At 46.4% G+C, this 22318-nt stretch overlaps 1 protein-coding gene and 1 long non-coding RNA gene across 5 annotated transcripts in view; both read left to right on the top strand.

Annotated features, from left to right (window-relative positions):
* The window catches only part of LOC141420893 (uncharacterized), a 36404-nt gene extending 25873 nt beyond the window's left edge, over positions 1 to 10531 (top strand). The window contains exons 4-5 of the long non-coding RNA XR_012445607.1: positions 9168 to 9265; positions 10228 to 10531. This is a non-coding gene — a long non-coding RNA (uncharacterized lncRNA). The remainder of the gene's footprint in view (positions 1 to 9167; positions 9266 to 10227) is intronic.
* Positions 10532 to 16519: 5988 nt separating this feature from the next.
* The window catches only part of Tmprss13 (transmembrane serine protease 13), a 36768-nt gene continuing 30969 nt past the window's right edge, over positions 16520 to 22318 (top strand). For all 4 annotated transcript variants that reach the window (XM_074066645.1, XM_074066646.1, XM_074066647.1 and 1 more), the window contains exon 1: positions 16520 to 16664. In XM_074066645.1, coding sequence (XP_073922746.1) covers positions 16644 to 16664 — 21 coding nt within the window. In that variant the 5' untranslated portion in view covers positions 16520 to 16643. The remainder of the gene's footprint in view (positions 16665 to 22318) is intronic.

Consider the following 22318-nt stretch of genomic DNA (forward strand, 5'->3'; position numbering starts at 1 on the left):
CCAGTCCTTTTTGCTTTTATTATTTTTCATACAGGATCTCATGCTTTTTGCCCAGGGCCTGCGTTGGACCATAATCCACCTACTTATGCCTCTCAAAGAGCTGGATTACAGAGTGCATCACCATTGCCCAGCCCGTTTGTTGAGATAAGATCTTGCTAACTCCCAGGCATTACCCCCCCAGTCCCCAGGCTGGCCTTAAACCACAATCCTCCTGATCTCTACCTCCCCATTAGAATAAAACTGATTTAAAAAAAAAAATCAACCCCTGTCCTGGTGGCTCATGGTACAGTATAACCCTAACTACTTGGGAGGCTGAGATCAGGAGGATCTAGGTTCCAGGCCAGCCCAGGGAAGAAGGTTCAGGAGACCCCATCTCGATGGAAAAAATTGGGGCATAGTGGTGCATGTCTATCATCCCAGCTACAGCAGGAAACCTAAAATAAGAGGGTCATGGTACAGGCTAGCCTAGGCAAAAAAGCAAGACCTTATCTCCAAAATAAGCAGAGCAAAAAGGACTGGAGGCAACTGCCTAACAAGTGCAAAGTAGAGTACTGTCAGAAAAGACAAAGAAAGAAAGAAAGGGAGGAAGGGGAGGGGAGGGAGAGAGGGAGGAAGGGAAGGAAGAATCGAGTCATTTCAGCCTCTCCGGTAGAACAGATCTGATTTTAATAAAAGAGAAAAGAATTAAGTCATGCCAGTACCCTTGCTCGGCATCTATAAGACTCAACCTCAGACTGGTCCTCAGAGCTCCAGCCCCTCATCCTTGTTGCACTCCTCGATGCTCAGCTCCTTTTCTTCCTCAAACTTTCTGGGCCTTCCTTCTGCCTGAAACCCTGCGCCTCTGATGCTTTGCAGCCTGGCTTCCTCTCTCTACCCAGGGCCTTCCCCACTACACCATCCAGAGCTGTTGCCTTCTGCTGGGTTCATCAGTCTTCTTTCCCTTCCAGAGTGAAACGATTGCACTTACTTTAACTTGTTTCTCACCCATCCTCCTTCTGAGAAAGTGGAAGATGTGGATCGTTTACAAGAATGCAGATTCCTTGTTAAGAGCCTCTTCTTCCTTATCCACAAGGATAGGAAGTTCCATGTGTTTAGATCACCAGAATTTATTCAGATTTTTTCACCATTTTTATCCAGAATCCCCAGCACCAAGCCCAGGTGTGGCACATAGGAGGCCTTCTAAATTATTCGTGGAAAATTTTGTCAAAGTTATACAGAGTTGCTGCATGATCCATTTATATATGTATATATATATATATATAAAGAATTGAAAATATATGCACACACAAAGACTTACACAGAAACATTCACAACGGCTTTATTTATAATAGCCCCAAAGTAAAAACAACCCAAATGCCCATCGACTTACGGATGGATAAATCAAATGTGGCAATCCGCAAAATGGAACATTATTCCATAATAAAAAGGAATTATGACACATGCTACAACATGGGTGAACCTTGAAAGAAGCCAGACCACATACCATGTGTTCTAGTTACAAAAAATGTCGACAATACCCAAGCCTATTGAAACAGAAAGTGAATTCGCACTCGCCAGGGACTGGGGGAGAGATGTTGGGGAGACATGAGGAGTGACTGCTAATGAGCAGGAGGTGCTTCTTTTGGGGGTGATGAAAATGTTCTAAAATTGATTGTGGTGATGGTTGCACAACTCTGTGAATGAAGTAAAAACCATTGAATTCTACATGTTATCTTTAGTTAGTTAGTTAGTTTGAGATAGGGTCTCACTATGTAGCCCAAGCTAGCCTGAAACTCACTATGTAGCTCAGACTGGCCTTGAACTCCCCACCCTCCTATCTCAGCCCCCCTCCTCACCCAGTACTGAGATTACAGGGATGGGCCACCAAGTCTGGCTCATCCTATACTTTAAATGAGTGAATTTTAGTACATTCATTCATTGAAGTTGTTGAAAACCTTTTTGTGGAATGAATGAATAAATTTACCTTTTGGCTCTTAATGGGAGTCAAATCGGGCAGGATATGTCCCATGAACTGGTCAGGGGGTCTGGGTGGGCACAAATGATAGTGGGCAGCCCATACTGTCTGTGCACATGCAGCCTCCCCTCTGCAGCTCTAGCCCGTGGCCTATGAGGGCAGGGGGAGATCTCATGGAAGGGGCTCCTGGAGGTCCAGGTGTAGAAGGGGCCCCAGACAATTTTGCCCCTGGCTCTCCAGGGCTAGGGCTAAGCATTTCTTAGGTCAGCTGTGCAGTCACCCCACCTTGGGTAATTACCCTGCTAGCCCCTCAGTCTGTGTCATCTGCACATGGGGGTAATTAAACTGAACTTGGGTTGCTAACTCCTACTATATGAATCACAGCAGCCCTGGTGCACACTGGGAGAACTGGTTCTTCTAGGTGCCTGGGGAGTGGAAAGCCAGGGTACCCAGCACAAAGAGCAGGACAGTGGGTGGTGACACAGAAGGCTCTCTGGTCTTCCTTGCCCTTCACCCAAAACTGGAACCCAGGGCAGGTGGGGTCAGGGGGTTGCAGGCAGGATTGAAGACAGCTGGTTGGTTAACCTTGTCATCAACTTGGAGGCTTTGAACTCTGGTATGCTCATTAAGTGCAGGAAGCCAGTCTTAGAACCCTGGCCTCTCAAATGCTCTGCCACCAGGCGTCAGAGGGTTGATCTGGAATTGGAAGTTCGAGGGAATGAGACTATTCAGAAAAGAGGATCTCTGAAGTTCCTTCCGGTCCCCACATTCTGCATCTTCATTGGTTAACGTTGACTGAACACTTAGTCTGCAACAGTTCTACCCACGTCATCTGGTTTCATACTCACATAACCCTGCGAGGTACCTACCCTGCCTGGGTCACGCAAGAGGACACTGAGGTTCAGAGGAGTTGAGTCATTATTTGCAACGTGTCATAAAACTTCCACGTGGTGGAGTCTGCATTCAAATCCTGGTCTGCCTGACTCAGAGACAAAGTCTCAACCATCCACTGGCCATACTCCAATTCTTAGTCCTAGATATCCAGGTTCTTTCTGGTTACTTTAGAGAATGTCATGTGACATAAGAACTATCTGGAGAGGGTAGAGCCCTGACTCATTCAATCAAAGTCTTTTTGTAGGAGGGCATAGCAATTTTTCTTTGTGACAGAAGATCAGTGGAAGCAATTTAGTTATGAAGCAACTCTTGTTTTGCACATAGTAGACATTCAATAAAGACTTGTTGATTGACTAACTGGTCGCTTAGATTTGTGCTAGACATCATGAGGGGATGCAAAAACAAGTTGTATCAATCAATCAGTGGATACTTACTGAGTGCATGATATGGGCAAAGTGTATCAATGTTGATAGACACAGCAGACTTCCTTGGAGTTTTGGTTGTCCATGCTTTAGGTGTTGGCAGTTAATTCAAATAAATTAATACTGTCCAAATTGAATGAAATACGCTGTCAATTCAGCTCAATAGCAGCCAGTTTACAATATTTTCTAAATGTGTTTAAAAGGCCCCAAACCCACCACCGTTGAAAAAAAATTGTTATCAAGGAAAAAGTTATCTAAAACTGAGGGTGGTGCTTCACATCTGTAATTTCAGCACTTGGAAAGAACATTGCAAGTTAGGGGTCAGTTCAGGCTGCACACTGAAACCCTGTCTCCAAAAAAAAATTTTTTAAGTGATCTAATAACATATTCTACCATTTTATTGAGTAATTGCGTATTCTATCACTTAATCCTTACAGTCCTGTAGGATAGGTATTAGTCTCCTTGTTTTATGAATGAAGAAACTGAGATTCATATAGTAAGCTTAAGTAATGTAAGTGGAATTTCAAGTTAGGGCTTTTTTTTTCCTGTGGTACTGGGGTTTGAACTCAGGGCCTACACCTTGAGCCACTCCATCAGCCATGTTTTGTGATTTTTTTTTTTTTTTCCAAGATAGGGTCTTGAGAACTATTTGCCCTGGCTGGCTTTGAACTGTGATCCTCCTGATCTTTGCCTCCTGAGTAGGTAGGATTACAGGTGTGAGCCACCAGCCCCCGGCTATTTGGTTTTCTTTAACCATAATCTAGTCTGCCCTCTTAGCCACTGTGTTGCACTGTTTTATTGATGAGAAGTTAGTTTAGAACAGAAAACCAATCATGGATAAAATTAGACGCTTCTCTATACAGAGAAGTGTCAGGTCATTGCCCAAGAGTCTCTGTTTGGACAGGCCTTATGAAAGCTTCATGAACCCTCTGGAAAGCAGAATGACAGTAACTTTCCTCATATGAGGTTGATGCTGGGTGGGAGAGTGTATACAGAGGCACAGAATAACATTCAAAGCAGCTTTTAGAGTCAGGGGTGGTTGTGCACCCCTGTGATCCCAGCACTCCGGAGGCTGAGGCAGGAAGATTACGCAGTCAAGACCACCATTTGATCCAGCAATACTACTCTTGGGGATATACCCAAAAGACTGTGACACAGGTTACTCCAGAGGCACCTGCACACCCATGTTTATTGTGGCACTATTCACAATAGCCAAGTTATGGAAACACCTAAAAAATTAGCTAGCATTTGTTGCCCTCAATGCAGAGAAACTAAAGCAGATACCTTAAAAGCAACTGAGGCCAATAGGAAAAGGGGAACAGGTACTAGAGAAAAGGTTAGATCAAGAAGAATTAACCTACAAGTTAACACACATGCACAGGAAATCAATGTGAGTCAACTCCCTGTATAGCTATCCTTACCTCAACCAGCAAAAACCCTTGTTCCTTCCTATTATTGCTTATACTCTCTCTTCAACAAAATTAGAGATAAGGGCAAAATAGTTTCTGCTGGGTATCGAGGGGGTGGGAGGGAAAGGGAGAGGGGGAGTGGGTGGTAAGGGAGGGGGTAGGGGCAGGGGGGAGAAATGACCCAAGCCTTGTATGCACATATGAATAATAAAAGAAAAAAAAAAAAAAAAGACCGGCCTGGGCCACATAATGAGTTCCAAGTCAGTCTGGGCTACATAAGGAGACACTGTCTCAAAACAAAACAAAACAAAACAACTCTTTTAAAGAAGCAATTTCACTTCTTGTCGTTTGGAACTTTTAGGTTGTTTGAATACATGTAACTGCTCACAGAAGATGCTAATTTGTTTAGCATCATTTCAAAATTTATTTTTGTTATCATATTGTTACTGCACTGGGGGTGCATTGTGAGTGTTACCAAAGTTCTTACAATATGTGACAACTGAGTTCACCCCTTAACCTCCCTCCCCCATCCTGCATGTCTCATCATCACTGAACTAATTTTTTAAAAATTTTTTTATTCTTTAACATCTGCACATCAATATTTTATGTTCACACTTGTATCTGTATTTAGATTTAATTTTAAATCTCTACATCCATGGATCTCTTTGTAAAGGTTGTTTTTTTTTGGTATTGTTTCTTTTACTGAAAATAAACAAATAAATAAATAAGCAATTTCAGAAATCCAACATTTGGTACAAAGTCCCTTTCCACTATTTACTAGTTATATGGTCCTGGGCAAATTAATTACCTTTTTTTTTTTTGAGCCTCCATTACCTCTTCATCTGTAAAATGGGAATTAAAAATAACATCTATACACAGGGTGGGACTAACACTAGAGACACCGTACATACAGAGGGTCCAATAAGCCTTAACTATTAATTTTCTGGTAGCTAGATCCTAAAGTGAGGAGGGCAAAGATAAAAAGAAGGAGGTGACACGGTTCCTCACTCAAAAGTAAGCCCCTGAGGACAGGCACAAAGCCAGGCTGCCCCTGCTTAGTTTCAGTGGCCCAAGTAGTGCCTGTAACACGAAGGCACACGGTAAGCAGTTGTTTGAAGGCCGAATACAAAATTAAACAAAGCCTAGCTACTCAGAAGGCAGAGATTAGGAGGATTGTGGTTTGAAGCCAGCCTGGGCAAATAGTTCACAAGACCCTGTCTCAAAAATACTACACACACACACACACACACACACACACACACACACACAGGGCTTGTGGAGTGGCTCCTGTGATAGAGCACTTGCCTACCAAATGTGAGACCCTGAGTTCAAACTCACCACATGCACAAAAAATTAAGCAAGATTCAGGGGCTGAGCGAGCAGGCTTTGTTTGATTTGGTAAAATACAGGGGAGCACATCTTAGCAGAATAATCCCTGCTCTACCAATAGGGCCATGCGCCCTGAGCCTCAAGGAAGGGATGTCAGAGTTAGGACAGACAGTTGTGCATGAAACCTACTTGTGGCTATCAAAAGGTCCCCAAGCCCAAAAGATCAATGGAATCAGGATGTTTTCAGGGAGGATTTTGGATTTGAGCTGGGAGTCTTGTCTCCCTTTGTGTAATGCCCTTCATCGACACTTCTGTGATCAAGGAACTCCATCAGAAGATACTAGGAATGTCCTGACCTCGGTGTGGGAAACTAAGGCAGAGGAAGAAGTGACATGAATTTCCCTGGCAGCAAGGGAACATCCTAGAGAGCAAAAGCATTGAATGAAGACAAATTGTAGGAAGGACTATTTGTAAATTATTGTAAGAGACAGGCAGAGCTACTTACCTCTGCCCATGACAGTGGAGAGGTATAAATGAAGAGATGGGCCCAGGTCCCACTTTTTGGAAGCAACACACCAGGGATGGATGGAAGTCATAAAGCACTGACCCAGTGAAGTGGCACAGGCTAGAAACAGCCAGGTTCAAGGGAAGTGTCCATATCTTCATGAAATTTCTATTGATCATAGTTATTAAGGGACTCTGGCTGCTTGGAAAGTGCCACCAATACTGTGAAGTGAGCAGCTTTGGCTGTGGCCAGGTTCAATTCAGCCAGTGGCCCTGGGACTTGTCCAAAAAGCATCAGGTATTATTTTTCTGGTAGCAAATTGTCCAGCTTCTCTGGGCAGTAGAGAGAATGCTGCCTGTCCTGTCCACCTCAGAGGGTCATCTTAAGAGCAAGATGAGATAAAAGAAGAGAAAGTGCCTTGCAAATGTGACATTCCAAGCCTTAACATCACAGCTATCACTGAAGGACCCTTGTTCCTTTGCCTGAGGCAGACTTCTGGCCCTGCTTGCCCGCGGGCCTGACTCAGCCCATACAAACGTCTTTACCCGTTCTGACTTGGATTAAGTTGGGTCAAAGAATGTTGCTTGCACAGGCTTTTTCCAGAGATCCAGCCAGGACTATAAACACTTGGGTTAAGACGCCACCTCAGAGTTCGTTCAACTTGTCTATGTGCACAGAAAAAAAAATCACTTTTGTTCTCCAAATGGAGAAGTGTTCTGAAGGTAGAAAAAGCAGGACAGCCATGCTTTCTCTTCAAGCTCTGCATATTCTGTAAGAGAAATGGAGTAGCAAAGCTGCAAGCTTAGATAGCCACACTTTCTCATGTTAGCCAGGTTTGACATCTGGGTAACTTTGTGTCTCTTTAAATGATTCACATTCAAAAAGCAAAGAAGAAAACTCCATGACATTTCCCTTTATCTGAGAAAGCAATATAAATGCGCGACAGCTGGCAAAACACGACGTGATTAATCTGGGGACCTGCAGGAGTTCACCTTCAGTGACATAACCCTTGTCACCTGCTCTGTGATAAACACATCTGAAGCAGCTGAGGAATAGAATTGCATCAAAATAAAGTGTTCCATTTCAAGCACTCCGTGTCGCAGAGTGTAGATAGAGCTTCTAACAGGAATGTACCCACTTAACATCTGAAAAATTTATTACCCAGCTGGGTGCTGAGGACAGCCTGGGCAAATAGTTCCTGAGACCCACATCTCCAAAATAACCAGAGCGAAATGGACTAGAGGTATGGGTCAAGTGATAGAGCACCTGCTTTGCAAGTGTGAAGGCTGAGTTCAAACTCCAGACCCACCAAAAATATCCAAATAGTAGATTGACATTGAAGGAAATTTAAAAATACAATGACCCGCTATCACTGACACTGTCATGGCAAGAATGCCTGTGAAGCAGCAGACGTGCGTGTGTGAGATTTAGCTCTGTCATGTACAAGCTCTGATATTGGGGAGCATATTTATTTTGAGAATTTGCTTCCTTGTTGCAAAATGAGGAGAGTAATAATATTCATGCAATCAGCTTCTGAGGGCACAATTAAATAATACACATGCCAGTGCTTTAGGAATGTGATTATTTCCTGGTGTTCTTTTTATTTTTACTTATTATATATATATATATTTTTTTTTCTCCTCCTAATCTTTATTTGTTAACTGTTTCCCCCTCTCAGAGTCTCTGCTTCACAGCTCTTTTGCAAAGAGCTCCAGAACACCTGATTACTTTTGTTGGCTCTCTTCTCTTATGATTGCTCTACTTAGAGACCTCTAATCTCTCCAGAGGTGGAGGGGTGAGGAAGCTGATGTCCAGGTGCCACCTGCTTATGGTAACAGAGCCACACAAAAGCACCCTCCCAACTGCTGGCCTGGGGCTTTTTTCCATCAACTCTTCAGCAAAGGACCCTTCTTGGGCTTTAGATTCAAAGCACACAACTTAAGCCTCTGCTCTCAAAGTGCTATTTGTTGTTCAAACCACAACACACACACACATCATTGTCATCGTCATCATATCATCATATCTACTATTCATTGTTGAGCACTATGTGCAGGTCCTGTTCCAAATGTGCCACGCAGATGATTTTGTTGAATGGCCATAAATCCTGTTTGACAGGGACTATTTTCTTCATTTTATGGACAGGGAAACTGAGGTTCTGAAATGGTAACTTGCCTCAAAACACAGAGGTATGGCCAGTCATCTCTAATCCAAAAACTGGAAATTCAAAATGCTCTAAAATATGACTTTTTGAAGGCTGACGCGATAGCACACCTGCAGTTCCATGCCTGGCCTCACACGATGGTCACCGTTAAAATGCACATACACTAGGAATAGATCAAATTACCTTCAGGCCGTGGGTACAACGTGTGTGTGAAACATAAGGGAGTTTTGTACTTGGGCCCTATCCCCAGTATATCTCACTATGTGTATACAAATATTCCAAGATCCAAAAGACTCCAAAACCCAAAGCCCAGGAGGGATGGTCCAGAGGTCCCAAGCATTCCTGATGAGGGTGTAGTTCTGTACCCTCTCACCTCAGAGCCCATTCCACAAAGCACGCCAGGCTTACTGCTCTGAACACTCCTCTTGGCCTTATCCAGCTCCCTCTGATGGCCCTGGGGTTTGGCCTGTCTCACTGTCTGTCTTTCCCACAGCTTTTGGACTCTCACCTCCTCCAGAAAGCCCCCTTGGATGGATCAGCCAGGAGTTTAAGATGTTTCCATCTGAGTGTGAAACTCTTGTAGTCACAGAAGTAAGTTCTCATTCACCCTTCTTTATTTTATGAATATTCCACTCAGGGAACATTTAAATACAGACTCAGTTTGCCTTGCTGGGCTTAAGCCCTGCCTGTCCATCAGTATCTCCAGTCTGTTGTCTGCATGCACCTGTTTCATTTCTGTGGACAGATTAGCAGCAGCCTGATGGGAACAACTGGTGGGTTTTATCTAGAGTCAGAGGAGCCTGTGTAAATATGGCTATGGATTTTTCTTGCTTTGGGGCCCATTTATTTAGAACTTGATGACACTCTTTTAAATGTGTCCTAGAAAAATTCTAGCTCTTGTTTGTCATGGGGCTCTGGGTCTCCATCTCTGTGGAGAAATTCACAGAGGTGAGAGGACCCGAAACTGCCTCACCTCAGGCAGGTTCACCCAGCAAGTGAAAGAACTTTGTGTGATCCTCTAGAAAAAGCAACTTCCTCAGAAGGTCACCAAACTGTCCCTCAAGCATAAGAAGGGCTGTTATGAGGAAATGGGATTTGACTTTTGCCCTGTATTTCCACAGAGGGGAACTAAGAACCAAGCCCAACTGGGTGAATCACAAAGAAGGGTCAAACCCTTCTTTGGAAAGAGGTGGAACCCACAGAGCCAGGACTCTGCCCAGAGGCAAAGAAAGATGGTATTTCCTGTCCCCTGGAGCACAGGCCCTGAAGCTACCAGGCAGGGTACACAGAGAGGGCTCAGCTATTCTGGCCTGAGAGGTCCTAGAGGGCAGAGCCAGCCTGCTTCACTGCTGCTGCCCACTGCTCACCCTTCAAAGGTGCTTCTCTCCTTCTAACTGTGGGGTTCTGATGATGTAATTGTAAGCGGCACTCAAATTGCATTTGCTGAAAAGCACTGACTCCTTACCTGGGCCCACAAATTGACTAAAAACAGAAGCTTGGCATCCCTGCCTCCATTTTGTAGCTATTTTTGCTCTAAGCCATTCTCTTTGCAGTCACTTCGTGATCACCTTGGATTCCAGAAAGGATAGAACTGATACCATCTTTATGACAAGGGACTAAATATTCCATAAGGACAATTCTCTGTGAAGATGAGGCTACACCCTGGAGCAGGAGTAATCATTTCATGGGAACCAGATTGCCTCCCCTCAAGTGATGACAGAGATAACATCTTCTCTGAAAACCCTCTGGGAACCTGTGGACTGAGATAGTGGTCAACTGGGACATATCTGTGACTGGGACTGTTTAACTATGCATACCTTTGTCCCCTGCTCCCAGTTCTTTTGTCTACTTAAACCTATAGCTCATGTCTGTATCTCAAAGATGGCTGAAGATGAGCTGAATGCTTAACTCTGCCTCTTCCCATGGCATGTTCTGAGCTGTGTAATAAACCTCCTTTCTCTGCCTTCACAATGCTTCTTTATTTGGTGTTTAGGGGCAGGTGGCCAGACCTGGCAGATGGAATCTCAGGAGTTTGGGCCTTGGGTCCAAAACTCCTGTTTCACAATGAGAACAGCACCGATCATGAGGGAAGAGCAGGGCTTTCCCCTGGCCCCACAAGACAGAAGGGCAGCAAATCTCATGGCAAAAGAGAGGACATGGCTCTTGGGTTAGATTCTACTTTCTCACAGACCTGCTGGGGACCATTGGGTGGTCCTTTGGCCACCTTCATTTTCTGGCTTCCCTCCTGGGAGTGTCCTTTCTCTCTCCCCTGTCTCATTGCCCAGGGGAGAGGCCCAGTGTCTGCTGGAAATGAGAACCTCACAGCTGCCTCTCCCCACAGAGTCCCCACAAGCCTTCCATAGGGAGGTCTATGAGGCCAGCTGGGGACCAAGACTCTGTGTAAGCTGCAGGCTTGAAAAAAATCCATCTCTGGCCTCCCCTTGCAATACCTTCCAATTGAGCATCTGCCACGAGTCCCAGGCAGTGGCCTTGCTCGTCTGTGTTTAGGTACACCAGTAAATCTTAGAATACATTTATATGAGATTCTGGGTAAACAAAAATTAACTTCTAGGGATGGAAGGTAGGTGATGGCCTGGGGCTTGGGGAAGCCGGAGGTGGGGATTGACCACAAAACACTAGAGGGCACTTTTTGCGCTGATGGGAATATTCTGGATCTTGATTGGTTACACGGGTACATACTTTTGGGGGGTCAGAAGTTATTTAATTGTGCACTTATTTTTGGTGTATTATTAATTTAAAAAACCAAATCTTAGATCATATTGATGGCAAATGTCCATGCCCAGGCAATGGTCAGGCAGCACTTTGTGCTTAATTCTGAGGACTCTTGTCCAGTCACAGCAAGGAATCTGCAGGCTGGGCAGGCTCGTGAAGATTCTGAGTGAAGTAACCCTTCATGAAAAATGAAGACTTAGGTAAATGTTCAGAGAAGCCAGCAGCTTTCCAGGGCTGGAGTGTGCACTGTGCAGAGAGAGGAAAGAGGCCTCCCGTGCCTTTGGTTGGCCTAGACATTTCTTTTTCTCCCAAGCTTGCAAGATGGCAGCCTGCAGAGAACGGAAGAGCAGTCATGAGGGAGAGGGAACCCCTGCCAACCCGTTAGAAAAAAAAAGGGAAGACAAAATCTGGGTAGAAAGTTCATCCTGTCTTCACCTAAAATTTTTATATTTTCTTAATCATGGACTCTTTGTATTAATGTTGCCTTTTTAAGTGTTGCATTAAAATATATCTTCATTGGACACCCTCTTAAATTGTTTGGCTCAAGCAAGCACCTCACTTGCTCACGTTCACCCAGCCCTGAGGGAAAAGCAAGAAGAAAGAACCAATCTTCCTTCCCAGCCAAGACTCAGACAGTAGATTATCAACCTACTACAGTACAGGCGTGGGGTGGGGAGAGGGGTGACTGGAGCCACAGCCTAGAGACTTCCAGAACTGCCTTGTCCAGGAGCCAGGAAGAAGGCTGGGCTTGGCAGAGGCAGGGAGAGGTACCTGGCGTCAAGATGGTGACTCCTGGTGACCAACTCCTTCTGGGTGACTCAGTGTCTCCTCTCTACCCTGTAGGTAGCTCTGAGTCCTGGTCACCCTCAGGCCTGGAGGAAAGCCCACTGCTGTGCTCTGAGTGATGGGGCATGGAAGGGGAGGGAACCCTAGAGTCCCATGGAAGGAGTGGGGGAGGTGACTCAGGAGTGAGGCTGATGAAGCATTGGGAAAAAGGAGCTTCATCCTTCATGGGAATCAAGAAGGTGACAAGGTTGGCCAAGACCTCTGTGTCCCAGGAAGGAATCCCAGTGCTGCCAGGTAGAGGCAGCTGGGGCAGATGTGAAAGCAGAGACCTGGGAGTTTAGTCTCAAAACAGTAGAGAGATTTCCTTCCCGCCTTATGCCACGAGCCATGTGCTCACTTGTCTGGCTGACGTTTTTTATGTAAAACTCCCTCTAACCCAGGGAGACTGTTGATGGTGCTGGTGCAGTCTGTCATCAGAAGACTTCCAAATTCTTTGTGTCTCGCAGGGAAGAATCCATCATAGGACACGTGGGTGTGAGGGGAGTTTATTAAATGTTAGGGAAGGGAAATACAAAGGGAGCATGATGGAGTGCAGGTGGAGTCTGCCAGCAGAGAGAGCAAGATTTTATTTTTCAAGTACTTTTAAAACTTTAGCTTATCTATGGGAAGGGAGGAACCAGGTGATTTTCACCCAATAATTAATAAGTGGGGAGGAGCATAGGCAGTTCCAGCCAGGTGAGGGTGGTCTGGGTTTTCCCCGGGCAACCTATATATGAGTCCCGAACTTTCCCTACTTATAGCTTGCCTCAAGACCACCCAGACAGACCAGGGTCTGAAAGGGTGTGGTAGCTGGCCTCCAGTCCCCAGATGGTCCCTGGGTGGGGAGTAGTCAAGGGTCAGGAGCTGCCAGGTGTCCAGTCAGGGAGTTAGAGAGAGGAGGCAGACAGGGAGACAGCATGGGTGGAGGCAAAGGAAAGGATAAACCAGAGGGAAACCAGCATCATGCAGAAAGCAGGAGGGCTTAGAGCCAGGGTAAGGTGTGGAAGTCAAGGGCAGGAGTGGCTCCAAGACTGGTTTCACTGGGGGGGAGAGTCCAGGGCTTAGCTGCCCAAGCACCTTGTGCTCTGGAAATGAGAAAACTACTAGCAAAGAATTTCAGGCTTCAGTGTGTCCCCATCCCCAAAACACATCCTGTGTGTCCTCTCAGGCAGGGGCCCTGCCATCCTGCTCTTTGGAACCACCTTGTCCCCTGTCCTGCCCCAGCAGTTCCTGTGGGGCCTGAGGCTAAGCAGTCACTGCTCACTGGTGGATTCTGATGAGGACTCCGCCACCATTTTCCAGGAGGTAGGTCTACAGACCTCCAAGTTCACACAGTTGCCTTTACCTCTACTCATTGCCTCTGGCTCACCCAGAATCCCAAGCCTGAGTTCTTGCTAGAGGTTATAGGACCTGCAGGAAAAGAGGTTGAAGGTGACCCTCAGAGGTGAGTGGCCTGCCTGGGCGACACAGTGGGGACCTCATGCCTGTCCTATGGATACCAAGATTCAATGGTAGCCTTGTTCCCGGGTGGCCAGAGAGGGGACTGTGTGCTCAATAGAGAGGGGGAAGGGGAGGAGCCAGGACACAATGCCAGATTGTCCTCTGGACCGAATGACCTGTGGTGGGAGGACAGAAAGAGGGTGTGGGCTGGGCCTGAGTTCTGCTCTCTTGGACAGGCAGGGAGATAGCACCCCAAAATTAGGGGCTCCTACTTTTATATTACTGAAGGAGGGTGAAGGGGCTCCCACAGCTTCCCAGTTTCTACACAAAAATCACAAAATCTACAAACACGAAAGACATCTCAAGGTGTCTTACAACAAGGAGTCTCACAAGCAGAAGTTTTAGCAAGGATTCATTTTAGTATAACAGGATAAAGTAGAAACGGGGAGGGGGAGAAAGACAGAGAAACATTTCCTGCTCCCCACGCAGGAAATGGGGTCGAAGACTCAAAATGGTGCTTCAGCATCTGTGGTCTTACACTTTCTGGGAATGGGAGAATCCACCTCACCAGAAGTCTAGCAACCCTAACTGTTAGATGATGGTTCTGGGTGCCCAAGATGGGTGCTGTTTATTATTATAAAATATAGAGATGCCATCTAGGTCTACCCAAAACATGGGGTTTTAGGACTTTGCCTAAGAAGCCTTTTTCTCAACCCATTTTAGAATCTATGCAGCTTGTTAGCATCTCAAAAAAGAAGGCAGATGCAGGAAACCACTTTAAGCTCCCTGTGCTTATAACTTAACCTCTGAAAGGAAATGGGAGGGGGCTAGTTTTCAGTTTTTGCTTCCTTGTTCCAATGTCTAAGTCTGGCCATTTAAATATTTATTAAAATAATATAATTTTCCTGTCTCATCTATCTATCCTGCCTCATTATGGCCATTGTCTGGGTCTTCCAGAAATTCTCTCCTCCTGCCTCTGCCTCTGAATTCAATTTCCCTCAAATACCCTAAGCTGGAGCAGACAGTTTTCACTCCATGCTTCTCAGATGTAAATGGGGCCGAGTATTAGTTTCTTCCTTTACGTCTTTGCTCAAATCTCACCCGAAGCCCATCCCTGGCCACTGTGTTTCATACTGTGACTCAGCTGTCTTGGTCCCTTCCTGCCTTATTCTTCCCTATTGCATTTTCTGGTGTACTGCTTATGGGCTTATTAATTTGTTCCTTCAGTGCTAGTGGCTCTAAGGAGCCTGGGCTACTGTGTCCCTAGTGTAAACTAAGAAACCATAAAGGAGGCTAAAATAAAAGCCAACTGTTTTATTCACATGCAGAATAGAATCGTACATAGCGAACAGAGGCTCTGTCTAGAAACCCAGGGTATTCCACTGAGGTTTAGCAAAACTGGAGCTTTTGTAACAAAAGGAGCATCCTTTAGAGAAGACAGGCAGAACTGAGGAAGTTCAGTAGTTGGAAACTGGCACTAGCTGGGTGCCGGTGGCTCACGCCTATAATCCTAGCTACTTAGAAGGCATCAGGAGGATCGAAGTTCGATCCTTCAGCCTGGGCAAATAGTTCAAGAGACCCTGTCTCGAAAAAAACCTTCACAAAAAAGGGCTGGTGGAGTGGCTCAAGGTGTAGACCCTGAGTTCAAGCCCCAGCATTGCCAAAAAAAAAGCAGAGAAAAAAGAAACTGGCACAAACTAAGGTAGTCACCCATTTTTAAAATCCATTTAAGTGTCCAGGTCAGGGGGCCAGCTGGTGAATCTCATATTTCTCAAACTTGGGAAGTATTTGGATTTTGGAAAACTGTTCTCTCTGTCGGATTCAGTTCCTGATATGATCCCTGTGTGCCCGAAAAATCCCTAAGGTTTAGCAAAGGATGTTGTCTCCCTTCCTGACCATCCTGTGGCCATGTTGGTTTTTATGCTATCACTGGAGCAGGGTATGTAAGAGGCCCTTGATAAATTCTTCTTGAATGACTGCACGAAGAATTTGTGTAAAGCAGTTCACAGGCTAGCCTGCACCTGATTATTAGTGCTAATTCTGTATTGCCTGTGATTTGTGTGGGTTCCCTAGCCTCTCTGGCCTCGGTCACTTCATCTGAAAAACAAGATGGAAGGTACTGCCACAGGATCTTTGAACTTCCTTCACACTCTAAAAATCTTAGTGTTCCCAAATGCTCAGAATTTGGAATGCTCATTCCAGAGTCCACCTAAAGCCCCTTCTCAGCAGCCCTGCCAGCTTTGGGGCGTGTGGCTTTTCCTCTACTTCTTTGAAGCATCGGAATGGAGCACAGCATAGGATCATGAGTCACCCCAATATTTCTCAGACCGGTTTCCATTCAGATAGTTATATGTCTTATTTTAATTAACCTTGACATGTGGTTTCATAATATTTTATTATTCTCAATGGAGGCAATTCACTATGCACATAATTAAAGGTCATTTGATCTCAATTTTTTGGCTGAGTTTTCATAGAAATAAACAAGAGCTCAGAAAACGAAAATTGCCAGGCCACATGCCCTCATTTGGACACTGAGTAGGACTCTGCCCGGCCTTGGACATCTCCTGTGGGGACAGGGTCATCCCTTAGAGGGTTCAGGCCAATGGGGACTAAACCATCTGCACAGGGCCTCCTGGGTCCCCTGCAGGTAGGAGCAGCCTGCAGCCCTGGTGGCTGCTGGGTGTGTGTGGTGGGGGGGCAGTTTCTGGAGAAGAGGTAGCTTGCACTCCAGTATTCCGGTATTCGCTGAGTAACTGGGGTGGCCTGGGATGGGGCGGAGGGACAGGTCTGGCCAGTTCTGGTTGTTTATACTTGGATTACCTCACACATCCCTACCATCTTCCCCGCCCCATTTGGTGGGGCCAGCCTTCAGCCCTCAGCCTCCTTTTCCCCACATGCCTGGGGAGCAGGGAACCAACATGGATCTTCCTCTCGACATTAGCTGAGCCTGGAGACTCATCCCTCTGAGACCATGGAAAGGGACAGCCACCAGGTGAGTGAATTTATGGCCCTCTGTGATTTGGCCAGAACCGGGGAGCAAGGACTGGCTGAGAGACAGGTGGGGCTCTGCCACCTGTGTGCCTGGGGCTTGGGGAAACCAAATACCTTTTCTGGTTGGAAGTTGCTTAGGGTTCCAATCTTTTGGCTTCCTTTTTTGTCATGGTCCCTAGGAGGAGTCCCTGGTGGGATAAGCTGATGGGATTTGGGGTCTGTACTCTAAGCACCTCAGGGCCATGTGGCTGACTCCTGAATCTCACTTTGTGGCCTGTGGGCACTCTGGTCAGGACATCTGTGTTGTTAGGTGGCCAATTTTACTGGTTAAGAATCTAACCTAATCTATTTTAATCTAACCTAATTTTCATTGGTTTTGGAAGTCAAGAGTATTTTAACTGATCTCCAAGGTCACTGAATCTAACTTTGTAGCTGGACTCCTAAACCTTCCCAGAAAAATGTGACTTTCCATTCAAGATTTTCAAGGAGTTTTTTTCAACCACCCTCGATCACTTATTTTTGGGGCTTATAACCTTGTGCTCGGGAAATGCTTCCTCGTGTCTAACCACAAATCCTTCTGTTATAACTCAGATTCCCTTTTTCTTCTGCTCTTAGGGAGACAGAGTACAGCAATTATCCTCTGTGGAAAAGCCAATCATATACACACGTGAAGGCTTCCTAAAATTCTGTTCAAATGTGCCTGCACTTCCTTTTCTTCAGGACATTCCCTCTGCAGTCTGACTTATCCTTAGGTATTGTTCTCTACTCCTCGCCCATGGTTTTTGTGCTTTACTGATATGGTAGAATCTGGGCTGGAGGAAGACCAACCCAGATTCTAGCTTATAGATAGCTTGTGGTCCATTCTGAACCCCAGATAGGTTTCTGCAGCCTTTACCACCATTCATCCCACCACTATTCCACTATTCCCTCCTGACTTTTTTTCTTAGGCTGCTTCCTTGTGCTCTGCGCTGGCCTCCTTGGCTCATGTCTTCACCTCACCAAGGTCATTTGGTCTTAGGTTTCTGGGCTTCATTGAAGGTTTTTTTCTGGGTGGGGGGAAGGGTGGTTTGTATGGCAAAGTGGAGTTGTCAGGGGCACAGGAACAATGAAACCACAGTCGCAGCCATGGGCATACTCGGTATCTTGCTGGAAGACTAAAGGTGATGTCCCAGACCCAAAGAGAAGGACTGAGCTGTCTAAAACGCAGCATGTTCACAGTGGAACTGGACAGCAGAGCCTGTTCCTGGGGTGACAGGGTGACAGGGTGACATGGTGACAAGGTGATGTATACCTAGGAAGCTCATCTCTCCAGAGTCAGGGACCAACATGGGAGGAGAAGGGCACAGGGAGGGGCAGAGACCTTCACTTCTGGTGGGAAAATGAGGACTTCCAATCAATCAATTAATTAATGAATTAAGTGTCAAAGGTATGGTAGGTCCCAGATTATTCTGGAAGGGGGGTTATCTGAATTAATCTTGGAATGAAAGAACTGAACCATTCTAGTATTTAAGGTTCTTAAGTTTGCTCCTTTGTTTCAGGTGAAATCCCCAAGATGGTGAGCCTGGGGTGGGGCAGGGAGGGCTATAGTTGAAGACCCTAATCATAACTGTGGCAAGTTTATTAAGATTGGTTAAATAGGACTGGGCTGGGAGAGGCCAATGACATAGGCTGTGCTTCTCCCTGAGCCTTGATTGCTGAGAGCTTCATTGTGCATTTTGTCTTTAACTTCCAAAAAAGTAGGGCAGGAGATGGTGGTCAGTGGGTTTAAGCCTGATGTGGGAGTTGTTGGGTCTTTAGAAGGGTCTTGGAAAAGGAGTGGAGAAGGCACTCTGTTTCTCTGTATTCAGAAGAAAAGCTGACCCTGGTGTGGAGGTGCAGGTCTATAATCTCAGCTGCTCAGGAGGCTGAGGCAGGTGGATGGAGAGTTGGAGGCCAGCCTGGGCAACATAGCAAGATCCTGCCTCAAGGATAAACTAACAAGAGGAAAGTTGCATGCTGAGACAGAAAACTGACCATGTTCTAGATTGGCTCTGGGTAATCACTTAAGCTGTGTACATCTTAGTTTCTTCAACTGTAAAGTGGATCAATAAGGGGATGTAGCTCAGTGGTAGAGGGCTTGCCTAGCATGTGCAAGGCCCTGCGTTTGATCCCCAACAAAACACACACACATGAAGAAAGAAAGAGACCAGTGCACAAAGATGTTAAATAAATCCCCCAATTCCAATGGAATAACAACCAGGCACCAGTGGCTTGGGCCTGTAATCCTAGCTACTCAGGAGGCACAGATCAGGAGGATTGAGGTTCGAAGCCAGCCTGAGCAAATAGTTTGTGAGACCTTATCTAGAAAATACCCATAACAAAACTGGTGGAGTGGCTCAAGTGGTAGAGCACCTGCCTAGCAAGCTTAGCAAGTGTGAGGCCCTGAGTTCAAGCCCCAGTAATGCCAAAAAAACCCCCACAATAAAACAACAACAAAAAAAGGAATAACAACAGTACCTACTTCAAGAAGTCTCAGGAGAGTCTTTCACATAGTAAAGAGTCTCTAGAATAGCATCTGGCATGGATGGATGGATGGGTAGGTAGAGAGAAACAGAGAGATAGATAATGCAGATAGTCATAGAGTGTAAAAATTTATCATCACCATCTAGAGTCTAGTCTTGGCTCCTCTAAATTTGGACAAATATCTTCTCTTTATGCCTCAGTTTCCCCACCTACAAAGAAGAGTGTTAAATGCATTGCCCTCCCTTTCTGGCTCCATGACAGTTGTGAATGTCTATAGAATGGAACTACAGGTGTGCCACACTGGCTATGTGCACTGTTCTTGCAAATAGTGAATATTTTGTGCTTTTTCAAAATGGTTCACATTTTTCAATGCTTAGAGAAGTACAATGCTTATTAAACAAAGACTGAAGTAGGCCCATTGATAAAACAATAATCCTTTGTAGGACAGATTTTTCTTATTCTGCAGATTCCTGGAATGGAGCTGGTTCTACATCAGCCCAAGACACAAATGCTCTAGATTAGTGAGACCCAGGGCCATCCAGGATGAGACTACCCCAGGGACCTAGACAGGTTTCCAAGATGGCAGACCAGTAGACTCAGGTCCCCCTGCCATCCCACAGCCTTCATGCCCTTGCCCTTTGCCCTGTAGGTATGCACCCACACCTGGGACCTCTGCTCCATGTTGTTGTTTTCTGAGCAGTCCTCTACCTAGCACGCCTGCCATGCTGTCCGTGTTGGCCTGAAGTATGTAGGAGTGTGGGGGGAGCTCAGGCTGGGTGCTGGGCGGGAAGGCTGCCTGACATGTAACAGTGGCCACTTAACCTAAGTGTCTTGTTTTGACAAAACAGCTTCCTCCTAGTATAGCAAACAATGGGGGTGGATGGTGCTTGGCCAAGTGCACAGGGTACTGGTGTTGTGTGTGGGGAGGGAAGGGGGGCAGGAGGAAAGACACCACAGGGAACCCAGCTTGTCAACCAAGCAGAGAGCCTGGCAGCACCTGGTGGAGGTTCCTCAGCTAGGAAAGAAATACCCAAGATGGCCCTGAACTGTGTCACCACCCTAGCGTTGGCAGACAGGGAAGGCATAGACAAAGGAAGCAACTGAGGCAGGACGTATCATTGGCTTGGCAATAGCTGATACTCAAGATTCTTTAAAATCTTTGATGAAGGAATAAAAGAATGAATGAATGAACCTTTAAATGAACACAGAACTGTTTTGACTCTGATCTAACAAGGGTCTCTCGCCCAGGCTCTTTCACAGGTGTAGGAAGCATCCTAAACTAGAAGGAACTTGAGTGCTCTCTCTAGGTCATTTTCAAGTGCATGTAATAGCTGCTGCTTTTATTCAAATGAAATTTTATGAAAAGGCCACTGTATAAAACTGAAAACTGGATCTTCTTAGTCTGAGGAAGGTAAAGGGCTCCAGAGCCCCATCACAGCCCCCAGCACTGGGCTTCACAACACCTCATAGGATCATAATGCTCAGTGGAACCCACTGGAAAATAGCTGATGGTCCAACCTTTTCCTTTTTTCCATGAAGGAGCTGAAAACCAGAGCAGAGTGTAACTGTCTCTAAGGTCACACAGCTGGCTAGAAGCAGAAGCAAGACCCCCTATGTTTCCACACCTGAAGCCCCGGAGGCCTTATGGCTCTGATCCTTAGTCTGAAGCCTGGTCACACTCAGGCCGATGGGGGTCCCTGAGCTTAGCATACGCGCACATGGAAGCTGGTACTGTATGCAAGAAGCAGTAGGGAAACTTGCTGACATTTGGAGGGGGAGCTGTATTTGTGGGTTTTCTCCAGGTTCAAGAAGAGGGAGAGTAAGGAGACTCCTGCATCCATGGAGCCACAGTGAAGCCTGGGTCAGGCAGTGAGAAAGGAAAGAAGCCGTAATCCACTCCAGCCCGATCCAGTCTGATGTATGCTGGGATGCATTCAGGGCCCTAGCCCCAGCCCCTGGCTTCCCAGGCAAGGAAGCTTTCTAGGCCCTGACAAAGATGGTTCCTATCTCTCAGTGCCCCTAGTGCTTCCAGAGAGAACCTCCTCCTGCCTAGCTCAGAGTACCGGGATTCCAGCCTGTGGTCCTGCCTGTGCCACTCTTTGACAGTCCTCCATACTCAGGTCACTGGGAAGGGGAGGGGTTGCCCCAGGGCCTAAGTCTGGGGAAGGGGCCTTCCGCACTGAAAGGTGGTAAGGGGCAGCTAGGTGTTATGCAACAGCCCAAAGATGGAGACCACAGGGTCAGGCTTCTAGCCCTGCCCCTGCCTCTGCCCCAACTGGCCATGTGACCTGGGCAAGTCACAGAGCCTTTCTGGGCCTTCATTGAGTTATTAGACTAGAGGGGTTTCAAAATACTTCCATCTCAGCCTGTGACATGCCCGGCCTGTCCCCACAGTGGTGGCTTTATGAAGGGATGACTCCAGAGGGAGCTCTGACTGCATCTGAAGGTACCCCTCGGGGCTGCCTCAGGCTAGGAAGATGTACTTTGGCTGCCTCTGGATGGTGTTCAGGCCTAGCAGAAAAGCTTTGTACAGGGTTCCCATTGCAGTCTTCCTGGAGCTCTGAGTGACAGCTCTGCATCTGCATCTGAGTTCACTGCCTGGGCTGGAGAGCAGCCTCTATGCCAAGCTTGGGGCTCAGGCCACAGCAGTGGCCACATAGAAACAAAGTCACCCATGAGCCAACTGTGATATCCTTCAACACAAATAAGAAGCCACTGCCCTCTGGCACCACTGACTTAGTCTACAGGGGAGGCCAAAGGCAGGACACACTCAAGTACTTGTTAACTAAGTCCCATCCCCCACCCAGCAAGGGTCCAAGGGGCAGAATTCCAGCAGGAAGTCACAAAAATTCCCTGTTAACCTGGGGGTGCAGAATCCACCCCAGGAAGTGGACATATAGAGAATACTGGACTGGTAGCAAGGGGCCTTGGATTTTTTAAGTCCCTGTTGTGCTATTAGATGGGCCTGAGCAACTTTGGACAAAGCACATTAGTATTCCTGGCCTCTACTTCCCAGTCTGTAAAATGGAATGATAACTCAGGTAGACTCTTATCTAGGGAAAGGCTTGGGAGGAGCCTCAAAGCCAAGGCTTGCTCTTCTCTGCTCCGTTCCTGGTCTACCCCTCACTGCCTTCCATGGACCACTGCCCCACT

This window comes from Castor canadensis, chromosome 2 (assembly GCF_047511655.1).
Source record: "Castor canadensis chromosome 2, mCasCan1.hap1v2, whole genome shotgun sequence".
NCBI classification, from domain to species: domain Eukaryota; kingdom Metazoa; phylum Chordata; class Mammalia; order Rodentia; family Castoridae; genus Castor; species Castor canadensis.